Source organism: Haemaphysalis longicornis, unplaced genomic scaffold (assembly GCF_048455015.1).
Source record: "Haemaphysalis longicornis isolate Haplotype H1 unplaced genomic scaffold, Haemaphysalis longicornis Haplotype H1 scaffold_4, whole genome shotgun sequence".
Classification (NCBI taxonomy): domain Eukaryota; kingdom Metazoa; phylum Arthropoda; class Arachnida; order Ixodida; family Ixodidae; genus Haemaphysalis; species Haemaphysalis longicornis.
Genome location: NW_027526361.1, coordinates 6,518,420 through 6,541,197, shown reverse-complemented (window position 1 = coordinate 6,541,197; position 22,778 = coordinate 6,518,420). Strand labels below are relative to the sequence as shown.

General features: G+C 49.1%; 1 protein-coding gene across 1 annotated transcript in view; it reads right to left on the bottom strand.

Moving 5' to 3' along the window:
- The window catches only part of LOC144178181 (DC-STAMP domain-containing protein 2), a 131,193-nt gene that overhangs the window by 81,966 nt on the left and 26,449 nt on the right, over positions 1-22,778 (bottom strand). Inside the window, exons 2-5 of the mRNA XM_077705812.1 lie at positions 19,837-20,136; positions 17,221-17,456; positions 16,464-16,634; positions 8,131-8,232 (exon numbers count right to left, since the gene is read on the bottom strand). Of these exons, the coding sequence (XP_077561938.1) occupies positions 8,131-8,232; positions 16,464-16,634; positions 17,221-17,456; positions 19,837-20,136 (809 nt within the window). The remainder of the gene's footprint in view (positions 1-8,130; positions 8,233-16,463; positions 16,635-17,220; positions 17,457-19,836; positions 20,137-22,778) is intronic.

Here is a 22,778-nt window from a genome sequence, read left to right as displayed (position 1 = left end):
GCGACCTCAACTATGCGCGCTGATAATGCCAAGCGTGGCCAGCGTGCTCCACGCGCTTGCGCCGGTGTCGCTCGAGGTTTATCAGAGGCTCTACTACCAATACTTTGTTAACTCGAGCAGCTGAACACTCGGGAGCGAGCTATCTCGGGCATTCTGGAATAGCGCCCCTCCTCCACTGCAGCCTCCAGTCGATGAGATCCTTGGAAGCAATTTTTGCACGTAAATGAAAATTGCAGTATCCTCCACTCGGCCGAGTCGAGGGGACAAATGGAGTGGAGGACAGACTCAGAGTACTCCCATTTGCCTCCGAACCTGCTCGCCAGGCACGCCTAGCCACGTTTTAGGTGTCACCCTAGGGGCAAATAGCGAGCCGCAGAGCACCAGCAGAGCACGCAATTATGCCTTTTGCTCCTCCCGAAATGACTCTTGCTAAGCACTCTCAGGATGCCATCGAGTTCGTAAAGGGCGCTTAGGATCTTCTGGTGCATATTTCACGAACACAGCCAACAAGTCGATCACGAAAAACCAAACAGGGAGGCCAGCGGCTCGGCGGAATGAGCATATAAAATTTATGACGCTTCGATTTGGGCGACTTTGTCGAACTATGCACCGTGGGTAAATAAGGTCAACGAGGGCAGCGTCCAAAACTTCCCCCGTAACTGCCGCAGCACGCTTCCGTTGTAGGAACTGCGTACCGTTGCTCGCTGAACGAGGGGCGGCAGCGATGCGTAAGCCGGGGAGCTTATAGAAGCAAAATCCCCCAAAGTTCGGCCTCCTGCAAAGGCTGAAAGTAGTCCGCCTGCAGGCGCCCCATTGTGGTGGTGACGCGCGGGCCATGGATGACGTTGGTGCAGCGAACGGTTTTGTGGCCACCGAGAAGCATTACCGCGGGCAAATCGGACATCAGCCCCCAAGAAACGTTTGAACTTTTTCTAAGGCTGTTGCACTAAACGTTGCAAACAAATCCACAGGTATACCGGGTACCCACGCCGAATACCCAGTCTTCTTTGTAATGCCTGAACGGCGTTGAGTAAATGGATGAACTGAAATGAAACATATTCCCTTTAAAATACGCACCACAAGAGTACAACAGACGGCGTGGTTTTATATGCGATAGCATTTGAGGCGTTTTTTTCTCCCGAAATGAGCCAGATCCAGAAGCCGAAACTAAGTCGGATAAAACTGCAGTGACAAGGAACACTCGGCAACTTTTCCCTAAAAAAGGCGTGACAAGAAAATAGTTGAGATAACGCCGTGAAAACGTGTACGCAGACAGTAGTTCGTATCGAAAATGAGCCACATCCTGCTGTTTCATGGATCAAAATGAGCCAAATCCATTTGCCGAATGGGAGTTTGCTTTTGGCTTGACTGTTCAGGATATTTCGTGTGTGCTTTCGTAATTGTTTTTTTTTTTTTTGCTTTTCGAAGCTGGCTTATTATGAATTCAGACGGCAATTACGAGATGGGCGAAAGACCTCCCCAGGTGTCAACGACGAAGTGAACGGAAAAAGAAGAGAACGAAATGTAACTGAGAGATATGAAACAATGATTTCATTTCGTCTCACCCGTCCCTACGAAAAAACCCTGGTTATATTTATTGTTTTTACTTTTTACTCCCATATTTACCATTTTAGCACGTAACTAAATAGCCGCCGCTTACAAGCCCTACGAATTCCCCCCCCCCCCCCCCCCCTGAGAATCCGGGCTCCTTCATTAAGGTAAAAAAGAAGATATGAGCAGCCTTCTTGTGAAGCGCTTTGGAAATTCATGACAAAGCAATGAAGAGCTTGCTTACCTTTTGAGTGCCTTCAGGCGTGCCCAAGAAAATTACCCAAGGGAAGAATTAGAAAAGATGTGGTAATGGTGCCAAGAGGACTCACCTACTATCCATGTATATTTTTACTGCTCTTCAAGCCCTGTTGCATATTATTAATGCCTTTCCCACCAAAACTCAATCGCCCCATGCTTTAAAGTCAACCTAAATAAAGTTTTCTCTAAGGATGCCTCATCAACTTTAGCGTTTCAATTCAATATGAGCTAAATCCAAACCGATCACCCCAATACTGCTCAAATTGACGGCATAATTATGGCCGTAAACTTCCCCTAGCTGACATGTAAAATATATCATATAATCGCTTCGAAGGCGTTGTATTCAGGTCCCGTAACAAACTTCCGCTTGTTTCTCAAAATCGCGTTAGCTGGATCTGACTCATTTCGAGAAAAAACGCCTCATTTGTTTATCGAATTAGTCAGTAGCATTCCTATACGGTGTTCCTCATAGCCCGGGTGTAGCCATGGCGTAACACCGAAATTTAGACTTTTCAGTGTGATAGTCTTTCTTGGGTTACTGAAAAACGAAAACTTTGGTCTGTCTGTCTGTCTGTCTGTCTGTCTGTCTGTCTGTCTGTCTGTCTGCCTGTCTGTATTTCTGTCTGTTTGTCCGCCCGTCCGCCCGTCTGTCCGTCCGTCCATCAGTCCGTCCATCCGTCTGTCTGTTGCCTGCCTGCCTGCCTGTCCGTCCGTCCGTCCGTCTGTCTGTCTGTCTGTCTGTCTGTCTGTCTGTCTGTCTGTCTGTCTGTCTGTCTGTCTGCCCATCCGTCCGTCGGTCTGTCCCTCGGTTCCAAAAGTTAACGAGAATTCATGAGCAAGACGTTTATATGGCCAAAACATTTCGAAGCGTTTAAATTTTGTGACTACTTTATACTTGTAAAAATTGTTCAGCAAAAAGGAAACAGTAGGCATTGTTACGACTCAGCGCGCCGCTACCATGTGCGCGCGTAACGCAAGTTTGGTGCGCTGCGGTGCAGCTCTCGGTGTTACGGTGAGCCAACTCATTCCGAGCTGCGAACAAGTCTCAACACTGACTGGCGCGCGCCTCGGCCGCTGATGAGTCGCGGAAAGCGGCGCAGCAGCTGCAGGAAACGATGGAATCCAGTTCTAGCGGCGGGGTGTTCAGGCCTGTCTCTACAAACGTCGGCCGTTCGTTGGTATCCTCCTTTCCCGCTATCTCCGGCACAGCATACGCCGGCGTCTGGGAACGCATCATGAGACCTGTGGAGATTGTTCTTAGGTGTTTGTACTTTTAAAGCAGCGCTTAACTACTTTCGTCCAGCGATTTCGTGGAGGATGCGCAAATGACCTTTTGACCGAAGACACACCCCTCGAAGCGCATTCGCCGAAGTGATTCGCCGGGCCCGCTGTTGGCGCCTGCGGGCGCCGACAGCGGTCGCCACCGCCGCTGCGGCCGATACAGCCAACCACCCCCGCAGCCTCCCATGCATGCGGCGCTGGGTCGTTTCGGGCAACGTGACTCGTCTAGCGCCCAGCGAAGAGAACGGTGCGTTTGCCATGAATGAACGCCGCGTTCGCCCGGCCTCCTTCTGTGAGCGTTGCACGGAACCGAACGGCTTTCAGACGTGGTTGGCAATACAGCTAAATCAAAGGTTTAACCAAGCGAAACCAAGACTCAACCAGACTAGGCCACGCTTTTGCTTTGCATATCCTAAGTTGGACGAGCTAAGCCGCCGCCATTTTTTTCGTGTCGTGCGCGAAGCGCTGAAAGGCTTGGACCGTTGGCTTTTTCGTGCATGAAATGTCGCCTTTCGGCGAGCCGAATCAGTTGAACTCGGTTCGCATCGCGAGCTCGACTGAGGGCGTTGCTCTGCCTATCATACTGACATGCTGTAAGCTCGCCAGCGGGCGGCTGTTCCTGTACCTTCGCTTGGCTCGTTTCGCCATGCATTAAACCATTCAAGTTTTGCTCTCGGCTCTTCGTCGTTCGGAACGAAGTTAGCTCTTCTGTATGCAAGGCTTGGGAGTGGGCTAGTTGGTGTTTTAACATCTTGAAGTGCAGAGGTGCGCTGCCTGACACGAAAACGTAGAACAGGGGGAGTTACACAGGAACAGACGAGGTGAGGCGCAAACTGTCAACTGTTTATTATCATGAGAAGGAGGGCGGTTATATACGATCGACATAAAAAACGCAAAAAAAAATAATAATAAAACGCAACACGTGACGTGATATCCATTCATCATTTATGGAACCTCTTTCGCGCGTCGAAAGCCGAGTTGAAGGGGCGCTAACGCATTCTCTCTCCAGTCCTGACAATACTGCAAACGCTTCGTATATTTCGCGGGTAATCTCGTCTTTGGAGCGGAACAAGATGGTTGTCCCCTCAAAATCGGGCGAACAACCCTTATCGCAGCTCTTAACATGCGCGGCCAAATTTCCATTCACCGCCAGTTGCGCCTGCGCACACCTGGCGGTAAATGGAAATTCTATTCCACATTCCACACACGTTGGGCTTATCGCACGAGAGGGAAGAAGGGACTGCTGCCTTATGACTCTTCCCACACCAAACTGATAAATCGTGGAATTGCAGCTTCCTGCATCACGCAAGCAATCACGAAATCATGCTCGCACACAGTGATGGACAGTCTAGATCGCCAATGCACAAGGCTGAAAATGGGTGCTTGCCCGACACATCTCCTTGTATCGGTTGCAGACAAATTGCTAAAAACGGTGAAAAACGCGAAAAGCCCTGCGAAGAGAAGGAAAGACCTAAGATTCAACCAGTTGTCATGAACTATATTCATAGGGTTTCGCACCGTCTAAAAAAAGTGGGCGCCAAACATAATGTACCGGTGGTATTTTCTGCTCCATTAAAACTCTAATGAACTGTGCAAGGCTGCAAATCAGAAGAAGAAAAAAAGATTTCGAATGTGGCACACGGCACAGGCGCAAGTTTGTCAGCTGCGCAGAGGGCATTGTATACAACATACCCCTCTCTTGTCTTACGTGGGGCAATCAGGCCGCTGTCCCAACGACAGATTACGGGAACATCACAACGCTTGCGCGCAACTGGCGGTGAATGGAAATTTGGCCACGCATGTTAAGAGCTGCGATAAGAGTTGTTCGCCCGATTTTGCGGGGACAACCATCTTGTTCCGCTCCAAAGACAAGATTACCCGCGAAATATACGAAGCGTTTGCAATGTTGTCAGGAGTGGAGGGAGAATGCGTTAGCGCCCCTTCAACCCGGCTTTCGACACGTGAAAGGTTCCATAAGTGAGGAATAAATATCACGTCACGTGTTGCGTTTTATTTTTTTTTTTCGTGCGTGTTTTTTATGCCGATCGTATATAACCGCCCACCTTCTCATGATAATAAACAGTTGATAGTTTGCGCCTCACCTACCTCGTCTGTTCCTGTGTAACTCCCCCTGTTCTACGTTTTCGTGTCAGGCAGCGCACCTCTGCACTTCAAGATGTTAAAACACCAACTAGCCCACTCCCAAGCCTTGCATACAGAAGAGCTAACTTCGCGAAAGAGCTAACGGTCACGAAAGAACCCTTTGTGGGTAGAGGTAAAAAGCTTTGCTTTAAAACGTCATTTCCTATCCAACCCGCAGTCCCGAGCAATGGCAAGTTGACACGTGCCGCACGAATTGTGGAAAGAAAATGCTAAAATTTTGCCTCCCTTCAATGCTCAATCGGTTTTATTGCGAACATGAAACTGATATTTTTACACTTTTTTTTTAAAGAGCTGCGTAACGCGTTTTTGTAGTGCTCTCATAGACTTCCTGTATATTTCTTTTTCATTGTATTTTGTTTCTCCGTTGTTATCAGTGACATTTATATGTTGCTGTATTGCCAGATTAACTATTATTCTTAGCGTCACAAATTATGGAATGCTTTACTAACCCCCTGGTACACACAAAAATCCTTTCCCTGATCTAGTCCCTATAGTACGGTCTCTGTTCTTTGTTATCTTTTTTTTTTACAAAAGTGTCGCTCTGCTTCTGTGCGCGAAAAACATGTACTTGCTTTGTTGCCAATATATTAACGTGCCCTCCTGTTAATCTCCACTATGTGCCATGTAGGGGGCACGGACCTTTGTCAAGCCTTTGTATGGCTTTTTGTCCGTGCCTCCAAACATCATTGATGTTGAAACAAAACTGCATTGGATTGAATTGAATGATTTCATGATTCAGTATGCCTTTTTCATAATGTAAGTCTATTCCGTGTTTAATCGCTATAGCCACACCACCGCCACGGCCATCGTTATCTGAGCGCAAAAGGGCATATATGTTGCAGGCACAATTTCCGAATCATGCACATCAGCGCGCAACCATGTCTCCGTGATTACGACCACACGAGGGTCGTACATCAACAAAATTTCTTCTAAGTTATCCGTTTTACAACAAAGCTGTATACCCCTGCTCCCACCGGTTTCATCTCCGTGGGCAAAAACGCCAAGGCCTACGACGCCGAGCGCATGCGTCAGGCGTACAGCATAGAGCTCAGAATTCGTTTAAGGAAACCACACAAACATCGAAACCGCATTATGGATGATAAGGCACTTGTAGGCAATGGGACCCCCCCACCATGTGTTTCTGGTAACGATTACGTTTGCAGATTACCTTTGAAGGCTCGGCAGGATTAGTGTCACTAAATAGAGCAGTTCTTGCCCAAGACGCCGAGCGCATGTGTCAGGCTAGGCTTTTGCCGCCAGAGGAGCCGAGCGTAGTGTTAGTAGATAAGGTGTTATAGTACCGCCACTGAGACACGCAAGTCAGCAACGGTGGCCATTTTGTCGTTTATCAGTGTTGCGAGATTGCCGCGTCTACGGCCTCGTCGTTAACTTCGACCGGGTCGTTTGTTAACAACACTACCGAAGATGCAGCAATCTTTGGACACACTTCTGCTGCTGAAATGATGTTACACGCGTTATCTTCGATTCGCATTCGGAGCGACGTCAGTGGCGCGCAGCCGCAGAGCAGGGAGGACAAGTTGAGCCTACCAGAGTTGACCCACTAAAACGCTTAAACAACGAAATGGCGGCGCCCATGAATCGTCGCAGTGTAAGCGACTGTCACGTAATGCGAACGGACCAATGATCATGGCGGCGGCACGGAACAATAGGAGAAAAGAGTGCCGATGCTATTTACCCTTATCTGGTGACACTAGCCGAGCGCAAGCGACAAGCTTGCCGAGACGACGAGAAACATTTCATACCCACCTCCATCACCATTTGTAGTGGTTTACAGCAGCTCTGCCGCACATGCTTTTAAGTGCGAATGCACTTTATAAGCGACCCCAAACCATCCACCGCCGGCGGCGGCGGCGGCGGCGGCGTCCGCAGTGCTCCTCTATATTTAAAAAAGAAACAGCATCCGGCGCCAGGTTTCGATCCGAGGACTTTGCGGCCGCAGCGCGACGCTCTACCGACCAAGCCACGGACGCGACGGTGATGTCAGTGTTAGTGACGCGCTTTATATCTTTAACGTATTCAAACTACGTCGTCAGCGGCGTGCGTTGGCGACTCAGCGGCGTTATAGCGGCTTGATAACTGCGTGGTGTACACGTGATACTACAAACCCGATGGAAGAGATGGAAGAGAAGGCGGCGAGGCGGTGGGCTGCGGGGGCCGAGCGCAAGCGCCGCAAGCGGGCCGACAACCGTGCATTCGCACTTTCACATTCTCCCCCTCGGGGAAATGCGGGGGAATTTTTTTGCCTTAAACGACAGCATGCATGCACACCGTTTTCTGGTTGTGTGACGCAGTCTGTCTAGAGGCAGCTGTGGCCTTACTGCGCTGCTCACGGCTTAGCAGTACCCTCTTATTTTCAATGATATTCCAGGTGTATAAGTCGTCGTTCACATTAAGTTTGTCAAAAAAAGTTCCACTTTATCACCCTAATGTGCTCATTTATAGCGGAGTGCCCTAATTTACTACGTACCCTAACAGGCTTTGAAAAGCCCTCAGATATACATACACACGACTTCGTACCTTTGCATATAGAGGGGTTCGTAGGACAGACACTTTTTCCGTGAAGTCATAAAACCTCAAAAATTACGGGGCGTGCTCGTTTATTATGTTTCTTTGCAATAAGATGGACACGTTCGGTTGATTTTACTTGGACACCTAGTACACCGTGGCATATTTTTTACTTGGGCACCTAATACACCGCGCTATGTTTCTCTGGTTCTAGAACAAACGCTGTTCTAGAACAACGTTTAAGCCAAAAATTACAATGTTGTTCCTACGGCTTCTATTCTCGAAGTCATCTACCTTTGTGTTCTCAGAAGTTAAGGAGGAAGTAAAAGAAGTGCGGGCAGAATTACGTACATATTTCGGTGAACAGATTCTTGATCGACAGGAACGCTTTCTTCATGAGGGCTCCGAAATCAAGTAGTAACTTTATGACTTTCTTCACCCTCTCGTACACAGCTGGAAAAATGAAAGTAGAAACCCAGACTCGATCGATGTTACCGGTTGCATCGTGTCGCTCTCACTGCAAAATAAAACGCCCCAGGAACATTTGTTCGATACGCACAACGTTGTACTCCTGCTATCTGACAGCATGAGTCTCGAGGCATATCACTAAGCAATTATGTAAACTATGTAAACATCTACACTGGGAGTCCGGAGCCGTTTTTAGTATAGCTCCCTATTCTTGCAGGGTAATATTTCGCTCCGCTTACGCAATTGTGACACATTCGGAGACGCAAGTTCGTTTCACCTGAAAAAGAACCGCTGCTGACACTAAACTTTTTTACACCCTTTTTGGGCGAAAAGGGTGTAAAAATCTTGTCCCATGACTAACACCCTTAAAAAGTGTTTTGGCAAAAAAAGGGTGTACAGATAAAAAAGGGTGTTGAGCTCAACACCCTTAAAGAAGGGAGTTGAGGATGCTCAACACACTAAAAAAAGGGTGTTGAGCCTCACACCCTTTTTGTAAGGTGATGGCATGTGCGGTGACAATGTGGATCGGAGGAGCGCGCAGCATTCAACACAAACAGTCAATATCACAAGTTACAGCTGGAACACAAATGAATTGAGGAAGAAAACAAACGGAACGCATGCAGTACAGGGAGTGCATACTTAGTAATACAATTCTTGCTTTTGCATCCAGCACAGGAAAGCCCCCCGATCGAGTCGGTGGGCTTGTCGCAAAAAAACAGATATTTTAGCGCTAATTTTCAAACTATGGATTTTACTATGAGAATATACAAATCAACACGCGGATTTGCAAGATCTTTTTAATTACGAGGTAGTTTTTGTGTTCCATAACCTATAAAATGTTATTAAATACCAAACAAATCTTTCCCGCCACCTCAACACCCTTCAAAAAGGGTGTTCATTAATTCAACACCCTTTTTTTTCAAAAGGGTGTAAAGCTACAAATTAGGGTGTCCGAAACTAAGACAAAGGGTGTAAAGAAAAAAGGGTGTAAGAAAAGACTGCCAACTAAGAAAAAAGGTGAAGAGACCTCCAACTTTGGAGGCATTTTGTACCTGTTTACACGGGTGGGCTGAACATTTTCTACAAGCGGGGGGTGTATTGTACCTCACGATGTTTAAAGCAATATGAATTGGCATAATTTATTACCAGTGAATCTCTTTAAGCTTGAGCTAGTTTCTGTAAAAAGAACTGCGGCACCTGTAAAGGGTGCACCACCGCAGATAGGGTATTATAACAGTGAAGTCAGCTTTCGAGCTTGTTAGAGTGTGAGCACAAGGGGCGTATGCGTATGCGCACCTCGTACTGTACCATTTCAAAGGTACTAGTCCTTTTTGGATTCTAAAAGGCAAAAAAATTGGCGCAGCTTGCAATAGTTGTGCAAGGCTGGAGAAACAGCATAGCTGGGGGCCGACCTAGCTTGTTTCTCCCTCGGATCCCCCGGCAGGAGGGGGGGGGGGGGGGGGGGCACACTGGAACAGCCTTGTAAAATCCGGTGAAACTTGGCCTCACCCCTCAGCGGTCATCATAGCTTAGCAAGAACATTGCAAAGCTTAGCAAACATAACAGCAAAACCGGAAGAAACTAGGTCGACCCCCAGCTCCGCTGTTTTTCTTTTTTTTTGCAACTGAACACCTATTTCACACCGTTTCAACAGCCTACAGAAAGCCAAGCGTGTTAAAGTCGCTAAACATCCTTTTCGCCACACGACTTCAGTCTTTTTTTTATTTTGAAACTTTAGTTTATTGTGAAAAAGTTTAGTTGTGAACGTTTGGTCGGTAGAGATGAAAGCCGTCTTTTCCGGCGCTTGTGTGAACCGACTTCCTCTCGTTTCGAATGCGCTTTCCATATATTACACCATTTGCATGAGTGGCCCGATGACAAGCTCCCACGAAAAGGGTGCTGGCTTTACTCGGATGCTACAGCATGCGTCCTATCCTCGAGATTGACTGCTTTTGCCATGCCTTGCTGGCAATTTTTTAAGTGCAGAGCCCTTTAAGGGCTCGCCTTGTCGTCGTAGCTCGTTCGCTGTCACAAGCTACGACGACAAGCCGGAATCAGGCAGCGCAGCGAGATAACGGACCCACGTAGAGCCCGTGACAGAGGCTGTCGAAAACAAAGCGGTTTACATTGTCATAACCATTCAAAACTCCTGAACCGGTGGCGCTTGTCATACATATCCCCGTTGTTTAGCGCAAAGAAAACTGCAGGTACATTTGAGGCAAAATCTTTGTATTTAACCGGCAGCCCCCGCGTCCATTTAGTTAGGAACGCCCGTTGGGTTTGTTTTTATGATAGTGAGCAAAAAAAGTGGCCGCCAAAGACGACGCGCTCCAAACTGCGTAGTAAGGCGCTGGCACGTTAGACATGAAAGCAAGCAAAAAAGGAAAAGAACTCCCACTCGCGCTGTTCTAGGAATAGAATATGAAACTCTATGGTTCTAGGCAGGGGGCACGCGAGCACTGCGAAGGTGGGAAATTTGAATTGCATTGCGCAAACCTCCGTTCAATTCATCAAGAGCGAAGTGAGACAGGGAGGCGAAGAGCGTGATGGGCGGTAGCAAACAGCGGATAACGGCGCCACAGCCCATTATGGCGAATCACTGATCTGCACTTCCGACAACTATCACGTTAAGTGGAACGGCCTTCATTTTTTTTTTTTACATTTGACCACTTATGTCGATGAACAAGCTACGTTTCCGTTTTTTTTTTTAATGTAAGTACCCCCACAGCCAGGAGCGTGTGACGCCCTGCATTTCCACAAAAATGCAGATTTCGCGAAAGTTCCAAATGTAATCGTTAGAATAACGTAAATGGAGATAATAGAGAGTTTTAGCAGTCCGTATGCTCCGGCCGTTCCGTTCGTTACGTTGCTACCGGGTTTACCGGGACCCGACTGCGCATGCGCGCGCACGTACCGGGTTCTTTCCGTGTAGTGAGACGGAAAACGTGTTTTAGCACTCCGTAGCGTCGTACAGTTCGTTCCGTGTGACGGCTGATTAACCGAGTTGTTGCAAAAATCCACACGCTAAAAATACGTAAATAAACAACGCAGTTTCCCCTAAAGCATTGCAAATCTAAAATAAATCGCGCTCGGCCGGACGCATTGTCAGGCAGGGGCTGCGGCGGCGGCGACGGCACCAGAGCGAGCGCAGGTGACGACATGGTCGCGCGCCGTTCACGTGGAGGAATGGCCTTGGCCTTGCCCGATTGAAGCGCTAGACACATGTACGATTGGTACACGCGATTCGTATGCGACTGATCGTTACGACTGTCACCACGACTAGTCGTACGCGTGAATTTGAGGCCCATGGCCCGATGCGGGTGTGCGATGCCTCGTCGGCGCCGCTCCGCCCACTGTTTTTGCTGCATGGTCAACTACGACGATCGCTGAGCTGAATTTGTAGATTCCGCGCGTTTGTACGCAAGAAATGGATAAAGCAGGCAATCGTGAAGCGTTTTCGGCATCGGAAACAGTCCGCGCACACGCCTGCCAGCTCGGCACACTCAGCGGTTCGAACCGGCGCAGACCACGGTAGCAACCGCTTGTCGCTGCTCTTCCGAATCAATCTGATCGCTAAAACGAAGTTCCACCTACGAGAAAGTAGGTGTTAGTGTGGTGAAAAATTGTGCTAGGGATTGTTCTCAGGGCTTATTTTAAAAGCGGCGATCAGATATCTGCCGCGATGCAAGCCTATGCTGACCGGCCATGGATGCCGCGGCGCGCGGTGCGCCGAGCGGCCGAGAGATGGCGATACCTGCGCGGAAGCATCGAAACAGGCTACGCAGATGTCTCGGTCATCTCGGTCACCGATCGCTCACGGCAGTTGTAGCTCAAATAAAGTTTCACATGCGAGAAAGGGGATGATAGTGTGGTGAAAAGTTGTGTTACGGATTGTCATTCGCAGTTGCACAGATAGCGGCGATCAAATATTCGCCAGGACGCTAAGCCTAAAGTTCCCAACACCCGAGCCGACCAGAGCAACGCAAGCCGGTTGCGGGCTCCGGATACGGTAACACGGAAGCAGAGCGCCGGGAGAGACGCCGGCAGCGTACGGAACAAATGGCGCATGCGCAGTCGGGTCCCGGTAAAGCCGGTAGCAACGTAACGAACGGAACGGCCGGAGCGTACGGACTGCTAAAACTCTCTAATTGGTCGAACGAAATTTTCAAAAAACTAAAAAATAGGAAAAATATAAAATAATTACGGAAAATGGTGACCCGTTTAACACCCTGCATTTCCACAATAATGCAGATTTCGCAAAAGTTCCAAATGTAATCCTTATAGTAACGCAAATTGAGATAACTGGTTGTGCGAAATTATGAAAAACTAAAAAATAAGGAAAATATTCAGATGTTACAGAAAATGCCAAAACATATACCGCATGGCATTTCCACCATAATGCAGATTTCGCGCAAGTCCACCTGCAATCGTTATAATAGCGTACATGGACATAATTGGTCGAACGAAATTTCGACAAACTGGAAAAAGAAGAAAAATATAAAATAATTACGAAAAATGGCGAACCGTGTAACGCCCTGCATTTCCACAATATTGCAAATTTCGGAAACGTTCCAAATGTAATCGTTGTAATAACGTAAATGGAGACAATTTGTCGGACGAAATTTTGAAAAACTAAAATAAGAAAAATATTAAAAAATTAAGGAAAATGGCAAAACCCATAACGCATTTCCCCAATATTGAAGATTTCGCGAAAGTTTCACCTGTAATCGTTATAATATCGTAATTGGAGATATCGGTCGGACAGGATTTAGAAAAAACAAATATTTGGCTGGAAAAAACTCACACTCAAGACAGGCGGCATAAGAATGCTAAGAATGCTTCGGTATTAGTAGATAATTTTCTGGATTTCTGCAGAATTTTTTCTAATGTCCAACCGGTGATGTTTATATGGAAGAAGGCGAAGGAGAAGCACACTTTCTGGTTAAGCAGACCCGCATGCTTGAAAAGGCCAAGCCTTTTATTATAAAAGCCCTTTTCGATACACACACTCGCAGTGCACGTCAGCGTGCAAATACCGATTTCTGCGGGCCATTATGGGGGCAACATTTTTATTTGCTCCTCTCTCTCTCTCTCTTTCGGCCACGAAATGCCTCCGGTGGAGCCCATCTTCAAACTTGTGCGTGGATGGACAGTTCCAATGTAGGTGACAGAACTGGAGTGTACGCATGGTGAGTGCTGGCAACGGCGTGAACTTCTCAATGGTTGCCCACGGGAAGTCTGCCAATGAGCCACGAATGCATCGCCAGTACCGGAGCCCGACATCTAAGTTTTATTTCTCAATTCCGTACGTGGAAAATGAATACATTCCTCCACGTGCATAGATTGTTTTCCTCACATGTTGGCGGCCCATTCCCATCGTTCAGAACGGAAATTAACGAATGGGTTTCCTTGCTATGTTCTCAAGGAGCCCCTCACTCCCAATTATCATATTTCGTCCGTCCATCCACCCATCGATTCATCTATCCATGTATCCAAACCAATCTGTCCCAATCCAATCCAACTCAGTCCATTCGTCCATCCACCCATCCATACATCCGCCTGTCTGTGCATGCACGCGTGTGTGCGTGGGGGGGGGGGGGGGGGGGATGCGAGCGTGCGGGCGACTAGAACCGACCGTGTCTCCAACTACAACTATAAAGGGCTCATTTACTACGGTCGCAGCTGCCGCACAAAACGTCGCCAATGCGGCTGTTTCCGTAGCACATAAAAACTAGAAAGGTGACATAGAGTATTCCGTACCTCTCCACTATGATATGCCTCGATCGTAGCCGGCTTCAACGCGCTAAACCCGTATACAGATTTTGCAATGCTTTTCAATAGGCCAATTCGTGCGCAAAGCCCGTCCGCACACACAAAACACAAGTTAGCCTGAATGGGAGTTTCTTGGCTGGGATACGTCTTTTAAACTCCTAACGACAGGCGGCCTGCTCCCACGTGTGGTAGTATGATGGTGGAAAAACTGCCAGTTTACACCGGGGGCCACAAGCCGTCGTAAATAAGCGCATTTACCACGGTTGTACCTCTTCACAAAACGCAGTATCTGGCTGTGATTACTGCGTTTGTCCTAATGGGAGTATTAAAAACTCCCACGCCACCTCCATTTCCTTCTCCTCCTCCTTCACCCCTTCCTCCTCTACGCGTCCTTACAAAATGGCTGCCAGTTGGTGTCGTGTGTCGTGCGAGCTCCAGCGTCCCCGAACATTTATTGCCAGTGTGAACTTGCGGCCGGACGAACGGATGTGAAGTGCTTCCCAACAACCGAAGCTCGTTGCGAACATTGTGGAACCAGCCTGGACTGACGTGCGACGGACTGCAACGTCGCCTCCGAGTCACCGACCTTCGAGCCGACGGAATACGCCAGCGAGCCGACGCGAGGCCTAAATTCAGTGATCGCTGAGAGTGGCTCGTTAAAAACAACGCGGTTGTGCCTCTGCGAGGTGGTTGAAGGTAAGATTTTCACGTTTTTTATTGTACGCAACATTTTGGGAGACTTGTGCCCCTTCTAGCGTCAAATAAACTCAACGTGTTTCCCGCGCCACTGCACGGGCGATTCTCCGCCACTGGAGGTGAGCGTTGTGCTTGAAAGACGGCACCATGCCCGGAACGTCATTTGGGAGGCCGAACGGTGTGAAAGCAATGCGTATTTGCGCGGGTGTCGAGCAGAACACTCACTCATTCACACTCGCAAGCAGAATGAAAACTGTCCGAACTCTGGACGGCTGTTAGGTGTTTTTGTTAGGCTGTGTCTGTGGCTTACTGGCAAGCGAGGGTGAAATTGGCCGGTCAAACGTCGCAGGGCGGCCGCTTTTCCTAAGAAGTAGGTGTGGTGCCAGCCGCGCCTGCTACGAGGAGGGTGACTGCCGCGTGCCGCCGGCGATTAATTGCATTCACTGGAAAGGGAGAAGGTCGGGGCCCCGTGGGAGCTCTCCGTACGCTAGGCGCGTGTAACTATAACCAGCAAACGCCATTCGAGGGAGCATTCTGTAGAGTCGACAGACGACTGCTTATTTTATTTATTTTTTTTTTTTGAAGGGGGCCGCGCAGGTGTCACACCGACCGAAATTTTTCCTTAACTTTCGGTGAGGGGAGAGAGGGGCAGTGCGGGGGGTAAAACCTGAAGCTCGTTCCCAGAACACTACACGCAAGGAAAAGAGGCAAAGGAAGCATTTTGAGAAGTTGGTCGCCACAAGGGTCGCGCACATTTTTGAACAGCAGAACACTTCGTTTTGACGAACTAGTGAGCGCGCAGGTGTCTCGGACAGAAGTGCAATTTTGCGTAGCTTTAAACAAACATTCAGACATTACGGAAAGTTGGACACAAGAGTGACAAGTGCAGCGTCTTTACAGTGTCGTTTCTTTTTTTTTTCAGGTCAGATGCCCAATATGCCTCTGTATTTGTTACCGTAGATTTAAAGCGTTTTGCTATCCCTCTAATGAATGTGCTGTGTGGCTTCCAGGGGAATGTGCCAGGGGGTGCGGCAACGTCAGCGTTTGGGAGGCAGGTGCAAGCAAACAGCGCACCGACGACATGTTGACCTCATTGTTTGCAAATGGCTTAAATTTGTTTCGTTGAGGAGTGTTGTAGATAAAGTTCTTTCCAAGATACCTTGTGTTCTCGATGTAGGTGTTTTGTTGATTCTGTGTTTTTATTGTCTTATTAACGTGTTCGCACGTATATCGTATTCATGTAATTTTTATGCAATAAATTGACTGTGCAGAAAACAAACTTTTCACGTTTCGCCATTCAACGTTTGAAGCGGAAAAAGACTAGAAATTACGTGATCCCCAACGAAAAATAAAAATGCGGCCTGTGCCCTTATTAAGAACTCCCAAATGCAGTAATAAATTCCACTGCAGCGCATATATATGAAGCGCACAAAAACACAAAAAAAAACCTCGAATGCAGGTCAACACTGCTCCCAATGCGCCCCCTGAAAACTCCCAGTTGGAGGAAACAATACACTCCCAATGGTACCCCTGGAAACTCCCATTGTAGTGGCAGTAAAATGAAACTCCTATATGCTACTGAAAAAACTGCCGAAATAATGGGAGTAAGGCGAAACTCCCATTGGAAGGAGTTTTGAAAACTCCGAATTGGTACTGAGTTATGACACAAGCCATTTACTCCCATTCCGGCTTATTTGTGTTCTGTGTGCAAGCAGCAGGGCAGAGCCGAGCAGAGAGCGCGCACGCACCTTTGAGCGGCGACGTGGCCGCCTGGAGCATGTGGCGCGTCTCGTTGGCCACCTTCTCCTGCCCGCAGCTGAGCCCCCGAGACAGCACCTCCACGTTGGCCGCGAAGTTTTCCGCGGGGCCCGTGAGCACGAGGAAGTACACGTACGCCATCAGCGCCAGCCGACCTTCCCCTGCGCGCCGAGATCACCGACGTCTGGCGGCCCTTCAGTTTCACTTTCACTTCAACCGATCAAGCGCACAAGCTTTTAGGTTCTTCATCGCGAATGAGTTCACCGGAAGCAGCCAAGATTAACTTTCAAGCTGAAGTTCGACATACCCTATAGCAGTGTATGGGTCGGTCAAGCTGGTTGGTATAGCGTGATCTGTGGGCACGTGCCCGCAAAAGGAAATATATCGACCGCCGTTAGGCGCGAAATTTTGCATACAAAGGACCGGACACACGAGGACGGGCGCTAACGAAACTATCGAGGCTAAATTGCTTGCACAAACCTCCTGCTTCCACTTTTACCCTTGGAAAAGACCCATTCGCACGGGCGCGGGAGACAGAGCGAGTATCATCTTGCGCCTTAGCAAATAACATGTGCGCATGTGTCCTTACGTAAGGTAAAACGGAAAGCAAGACATTTGCGCGAGCAATTTAGCCTCGATAGCCAGTTATCGTGTGTCCGGTCCTTTGTATGCAAAATTTCGCGCCTAGCGGCGGTCGATAATTATGCGGGCACGCAACGCGACGTCGCCCGACGGACGCGCACTCACTGGAGAACATCTGGGGCAGCGTGAGGAGGACGAGGCAGCGCACTGTGCCGGAGAAGGCCGAGCCGAGCATCAGGAACGTCCCACACGCGAACACGGCCAAGAAGACGAGGAAGTTCGCCTGCTGGTAGATCCTGGCCAGGGTCAGGCTCAGCAGCACGGTGAGCAGGGCGCCCACGCCGAAACCCACGAAGCTCTTCAGCAGCCTGTTTTCGAACGTGTTCGGCTGAAGGGATTTCCTGCGAGAAATGCGCCATTCGTGCCCGATAGCTTCCAAACGCAGGAACTTTTTTCCGTTTCTTCTTACTACCTCGTTTCACTCCTTACCTCAGGGCGCAGAGCAGTAGGCAGTCGTATACCGCTGTCCTCAAGTTATCTTAGATGCATTAGAGCGAAAGCTCTACTAAGAAATGTTCCGCAAGGTCATTCATCACGTCGCAATGACCTCGAGCCGCAGGAGCGCAAGTGTGGCTGGTGTGACGTCACGCCACGTGATCTGCAGCGGAGAAGCGCCGCAGCTGCGCTCTCTGGAGGCCCCGCTGCTGCCGTACCACGTGACAGAATAGGGTTTAACGGCTGCTTTGACGGCGCTTGGTAGCTGGCCGGTGTGGCCTAACTGACAGGAGCGACCTCCCTTTCGTAAAATGCTGTGTGCACAGTCTGCCAAAACCAGTCGAAACAGATTTTCCGTTTGTGATAAACCTGGCCCATTTTCTGCACCTCTTCAAGCATAGCAAATTGGCAGCTACGATGCAGATTACAGAAACACTAAATAATCCAAGAGCTGTTTATTTGAGCGTCAGTCGCTGCGTTCATAGCGTTCTCGGCGCTGCAATGGCACGCTTCACGGTGCGAAAAGAATCACCGATAAACAGAGAGCAGACGACAGTTCATTATCGGCGCTGGGGTAGAAACTGACGTTGCAGCTGTCCTTCTGGCGCGCGAGACGTCAACGCAACCCTTAACGTGACTCTCCGATGACCAGTCCACCCGCCTTGAAAATTCGCATCGCGGGTGTATGAAGTTCGGCGATAGAAGACAGGAAATAGCGTTGCGAGGCAACGTCGTTATGTCCGAGTGTGAAGCCTCTCAATCTAGCTCATAGAAGGAGATGGTGCCGCACGAGCATGAATGAATGAATGAAAGACTTTATTTAGAAATAGGCTGGAGGCCGGGGGGGTTTCTGGGACATGAGGGAAGCAGAGTCGAAAGCCTCAATGAAAGTCTCACGTACCAAGTTAAAAACAACTTGTCCGTTTGCAGGCCCTACTAGGCCTGTCAGACCGCTCTACACTGCTTTGTAAAGACCATTCGAAAGTGAATAAATTCCTACGCGTTCGACAAGAGTAGCAACGGAGCGCAGGCGCTCCAGTGCTCCGTATTCGTAAGTGGTGATGGGCAATAGGCTACCAGCTGTTCTCGGCCGCTTTCGAATGTCGGACATGACCATATTAGGTGAAACAAGGTCCGGAGGGTATTAGAGGCACTGCCGCAATCGCACGTAGGTGCAGATGAAGGCGATGTGCTGCCGTGGTACAAGAACAATGTCCTGAGTGTAGCCGGCGTCCGCGCATGCCTTCTTAACAAATATTCCGCCCTGCCGAGATAGCAATATCGAAACACGGAGAAAGCCTGAGGGGAAGGGGGGTAGCTTCATGGAGCCGCTGTTGACTTTGTTGACGCAGTTGTCTTTTTTTGATACCAGGCTAAAGATGTAGGTGAGGTTTTGTCAGGAAAATGGCTGCGGCTCAGCTAACCTTGGATATGCAAAGCAAAAACTTGGCTCAGTCTGGTTGAGTCTTGGTTTCGCTTGGTTAACCTTTGATGTAGCTGTATTGCCGAACACGGCTCAGAGCCGTTCGGTCCCGTGCAACGCTCACAGAAGGAAGCCCGGCTTCGCTTTCATTCTCGGCGAGCGCAGCGCAAGATGAGTCACATAGCTCGAGACGACCCAGCGGCGCATGCGCGGGAGGCTGCGCGTTTGGTCGGCTGCCGATCACCTGCGCGGCCCGCTCCCGTCGCGGCCGCCGCCCCTATGTGAGCAGAACGACTGAAAACGTGGCCTTGTGCGCAGCGCCGACAGCGATCCCGGCGAATCACGCGATGCGCTTCTAGGGGTGTGTCGCCGGGTGTGTCTCCGGTCAAAAGGTTAACTTGTGCATCCTGTGCGATACCGCTCAACGAAAGTAGTAAAGATTTGCTTTAAAAACACGTCGCTAGGCAGCACCCAAGGTATTCAGCGTGTGTGTGGCGCTGCAGGCGGTAGGGTTCCAATTCCGTCGTCTGCTGCCGTGCATAACAAAGTGGCGCGCCTTCCCGATCGAATTTTATGCGTGAGCGTGTATATCCTAACCTCTAAAATTCCCGCCACAGGAGCATGAGCAACTAGATAAAAATTGAGATAATATTTAGATAAACAACTATGGCAGAAATGAGAGCAAGTATACGATCAAGCGAAACAAGAATTTACTCGGTGGATGAACAACCCTCTAACTGCTTCTCTTTTCTCGCTGCTTCGTTCCACCTCGTGCGGCGGGGTGCAATGCGAGGCGCACAAGATCTTTTCCGAATGTGGCCATCGAAAGCTCATCTCGGTGAGAGCAAAGAGCCTTTGCTTACAGCAGACGTCCGCCTCCCTGGAAGTCCGCCCCGTCCAGGCGGCCCCGGTGACAGCACGCGCAGAAGGAGGCGCACAGGACGCGGCTGACGAAGCGCTGCAGCCGGTAGAGCAGCGGGTACTGCGGAGGCAGGCCGCAGCGGCGACGCCACGAGTTGAGCCGCTCCACTTTGTAGCGCTCCAGGGCGCGCCGCACGCTGTACATGTAGCGCTGCTGCTGCACCCAGAACAGCAGGCGGCCAGTGAACAGCTTCCGCACCAGCAGCGAGCACAGCAACGAGGCCATGCCCTCCGTGCAGTCGCTGGAACATAGTCCCGACAAGTTCGCTGCCACGTCTCCATTTTGGCCAAGGTCGGAAACAGCAGGCATGCACACTAAATTTTTTAGGTGCGGAGTACCTTAGGACCGCACAATGTCCGTCCGCGTCCGTGCGCACAGCATTTACAATCGCAAAAAAACCCACAGGCACCGGCAGGATTAGAACCTTCGCAATTTCTGCAATGCTCCGTCAAGTTAGTTCTAGCATCTATATCTCCCAAAGTGCTCTCATTCTGCACTGCACGATCGTTCACGGAGCGCCCAGTTTGGCCAGTATAGGCCTTTCCACATGTCAGTGGAATTTCGTAAACGACGCCTTTCGCGCGTTTCACAAAGAGCTTGGAATGTTTTTTGGCACAACCGTTCCTTTTGGTTTTCTCCTTTGCAGTCAGAGAACAAAGCTGTCCCAGCTTCACAGGAGCAAAGAACACTATAGGTACTCCGTACCTATTAGCCACTTTTTTCAAATTGTGGGCTACTTAATACTTGTATTGAACCACCACTGGCTTCGCACCATCCTTTGATACCCTGTTGCGCGTTTTTCCTTCTGCCTTTTGGAGGAGTGTTTCACTCACCGCCGCCAAGATCGTACAGGGGAAGCCAGCATCGTCCAACCGGGACACTTGGTTTTTAAAAATTTTCCCCATTGTGTGCGATCACGACTTCATAAGAAAAGACCCAAGGCACATTGCAGCAATACCTCTTTTCACGGTCGTTGAATGCGCCGACTGATAAGGTAAAATATCCTTTGCTTGCAACTCCTGGATGACACATCCAACACACGTGTGTTTCAGAAACAGACATTTTTATGTCCAGGAACTGTAGAGTTTCTTCTTTCGGAACCTCATGTGTAAACGTCAGCCCCTTACCATGTTGTCTAAAATCATCTAAAATCCCGTTCATCAGGTCATGGTAGCTCAAGTGGTTCTGCTTCTTTAAAAGGATTAAAAAATCGTCCACATACCTAAAAACTTTTAGAGCCTTGTTCCCATTAAAAACATCCACTAGGGTGCGGTCAATATAAGACAAAAAAATTACGCCCACCTCCCCTCGCGGGAACCCTGGTGTGATGCAACGCATCTCATGGGGGGTTCCATTGGCGTTTTCCATCGTATCGCTTATAGCAGGGATTCTCACGCGAGGGGGGGGGGGGGGGGGGGGTGCGGACGACCGTCGACTGAGACCGCCGGAGCGCGGCATGCCGCTTTATATTCACAGCGCCCGAAGGAGAGGAGAGCGCGGAGAGAGAGAGCACTGCACATGCGCAGCGCGCACAGCGCCGAGCGCAGCGCCGCCCACCAGCGCCTAGCAACGGAGTGAGAGCGCGCTGCGCCAACCCGCAGCTGTTGGGAGAGAGTGTTCGCTATCGGAGAGAGGAGAGGAGGAGAGGCGCAGCTGTGCGGACAACGCCGGACAGACGCAGGAAGGACAGAGGGCCGAGCATGAGATGCGTTGCATCTAAAAATATTACACAGGACAGGGGCTACACACGAACCAATACATATACCACGACGTTGCAATTAAAAACTATTGTCAAAAGTTATAAAAGTGCTATTGAGATAAAATTCAAGTAAAGTTATAAAATTATCTACATTCAACCCTGTTGAATTCTGAAACGAAACCTCACCGTTCTCCTCTTTGTGTCGTCGTTCCGCGCAATCCTCATGGCGTTTCAATTAACCTCTTAAGGTAGACATAAGTTTAAAGAATGAGGAAAAATCGCGTAATATAATTCACGTTGTTGCCCACAAGTGTGGAGGGTGTGTGCCTGACTCGCTGGATTTTTTTATTTTTCCCACAATGCTCGCTTTCAATACAATTTTGAGATAGGCGAGCCACAATTCCTGGACAATCTCGGGCCAAAAGGGGGGTTAATCACTTTTGAAAATACTGGCGTCTGCTTGTTGAAGTACTGCTTTTTCACCGCTACGGAACACGACGCCTAGCGCACTTTCAATTGCAAGTAATACTGATACGTTTGGCTTTTCGCGTTACATGCGCTCTCTGCTCGCTGCGCTTGAAACTTTGGCTGACCCCCTCCCCCCCCCCCTCCAAAAAAAAAACGAAATACACACAAAACTTTTATCCGTGGCTTTTTTTTAACCAATCCTCAAGAATTTAGAGCCAAGACAAAAACGAGGTTCAGTTTAAAACACGAAGTAGTTACCGGGAACCCGTTGCGCTGTTTCGTAACGAGAAATAAAAAGAAACGTTTTACTACATCTGCAACAGGGCAACTTCATTTGCCATCTTTATGGTTCGTAAGCAACATTACGCAAGAACGCAGACACATCACGCTGTTCTAGGCCCCTGTTAGATTTTAAAAGGAACGCAAATGGTCAGCAGTGCAGCCGTAACAGAAAATCTGTGCTCACTGTGAGGTCCCAGAAGCTTGGTTTACACACTGTAAACCTGCTTGTCACTTTGCACGTCTAGCTAAACATGAGATGTTGATTGTACTGCGCGCGTTAGCAATTTAATTCGCAAGGTCACTTGCGACGAAAGCCTTAAATAAGTGATCCGAAACCGTTATTCATCAAAATTTCATTTAACTAAAGCTGCGTGCAAAAGACCCGTTAGAACGGTTGCATTTATACCTCTGCGCTGGTTGAAATTCAGTAATTT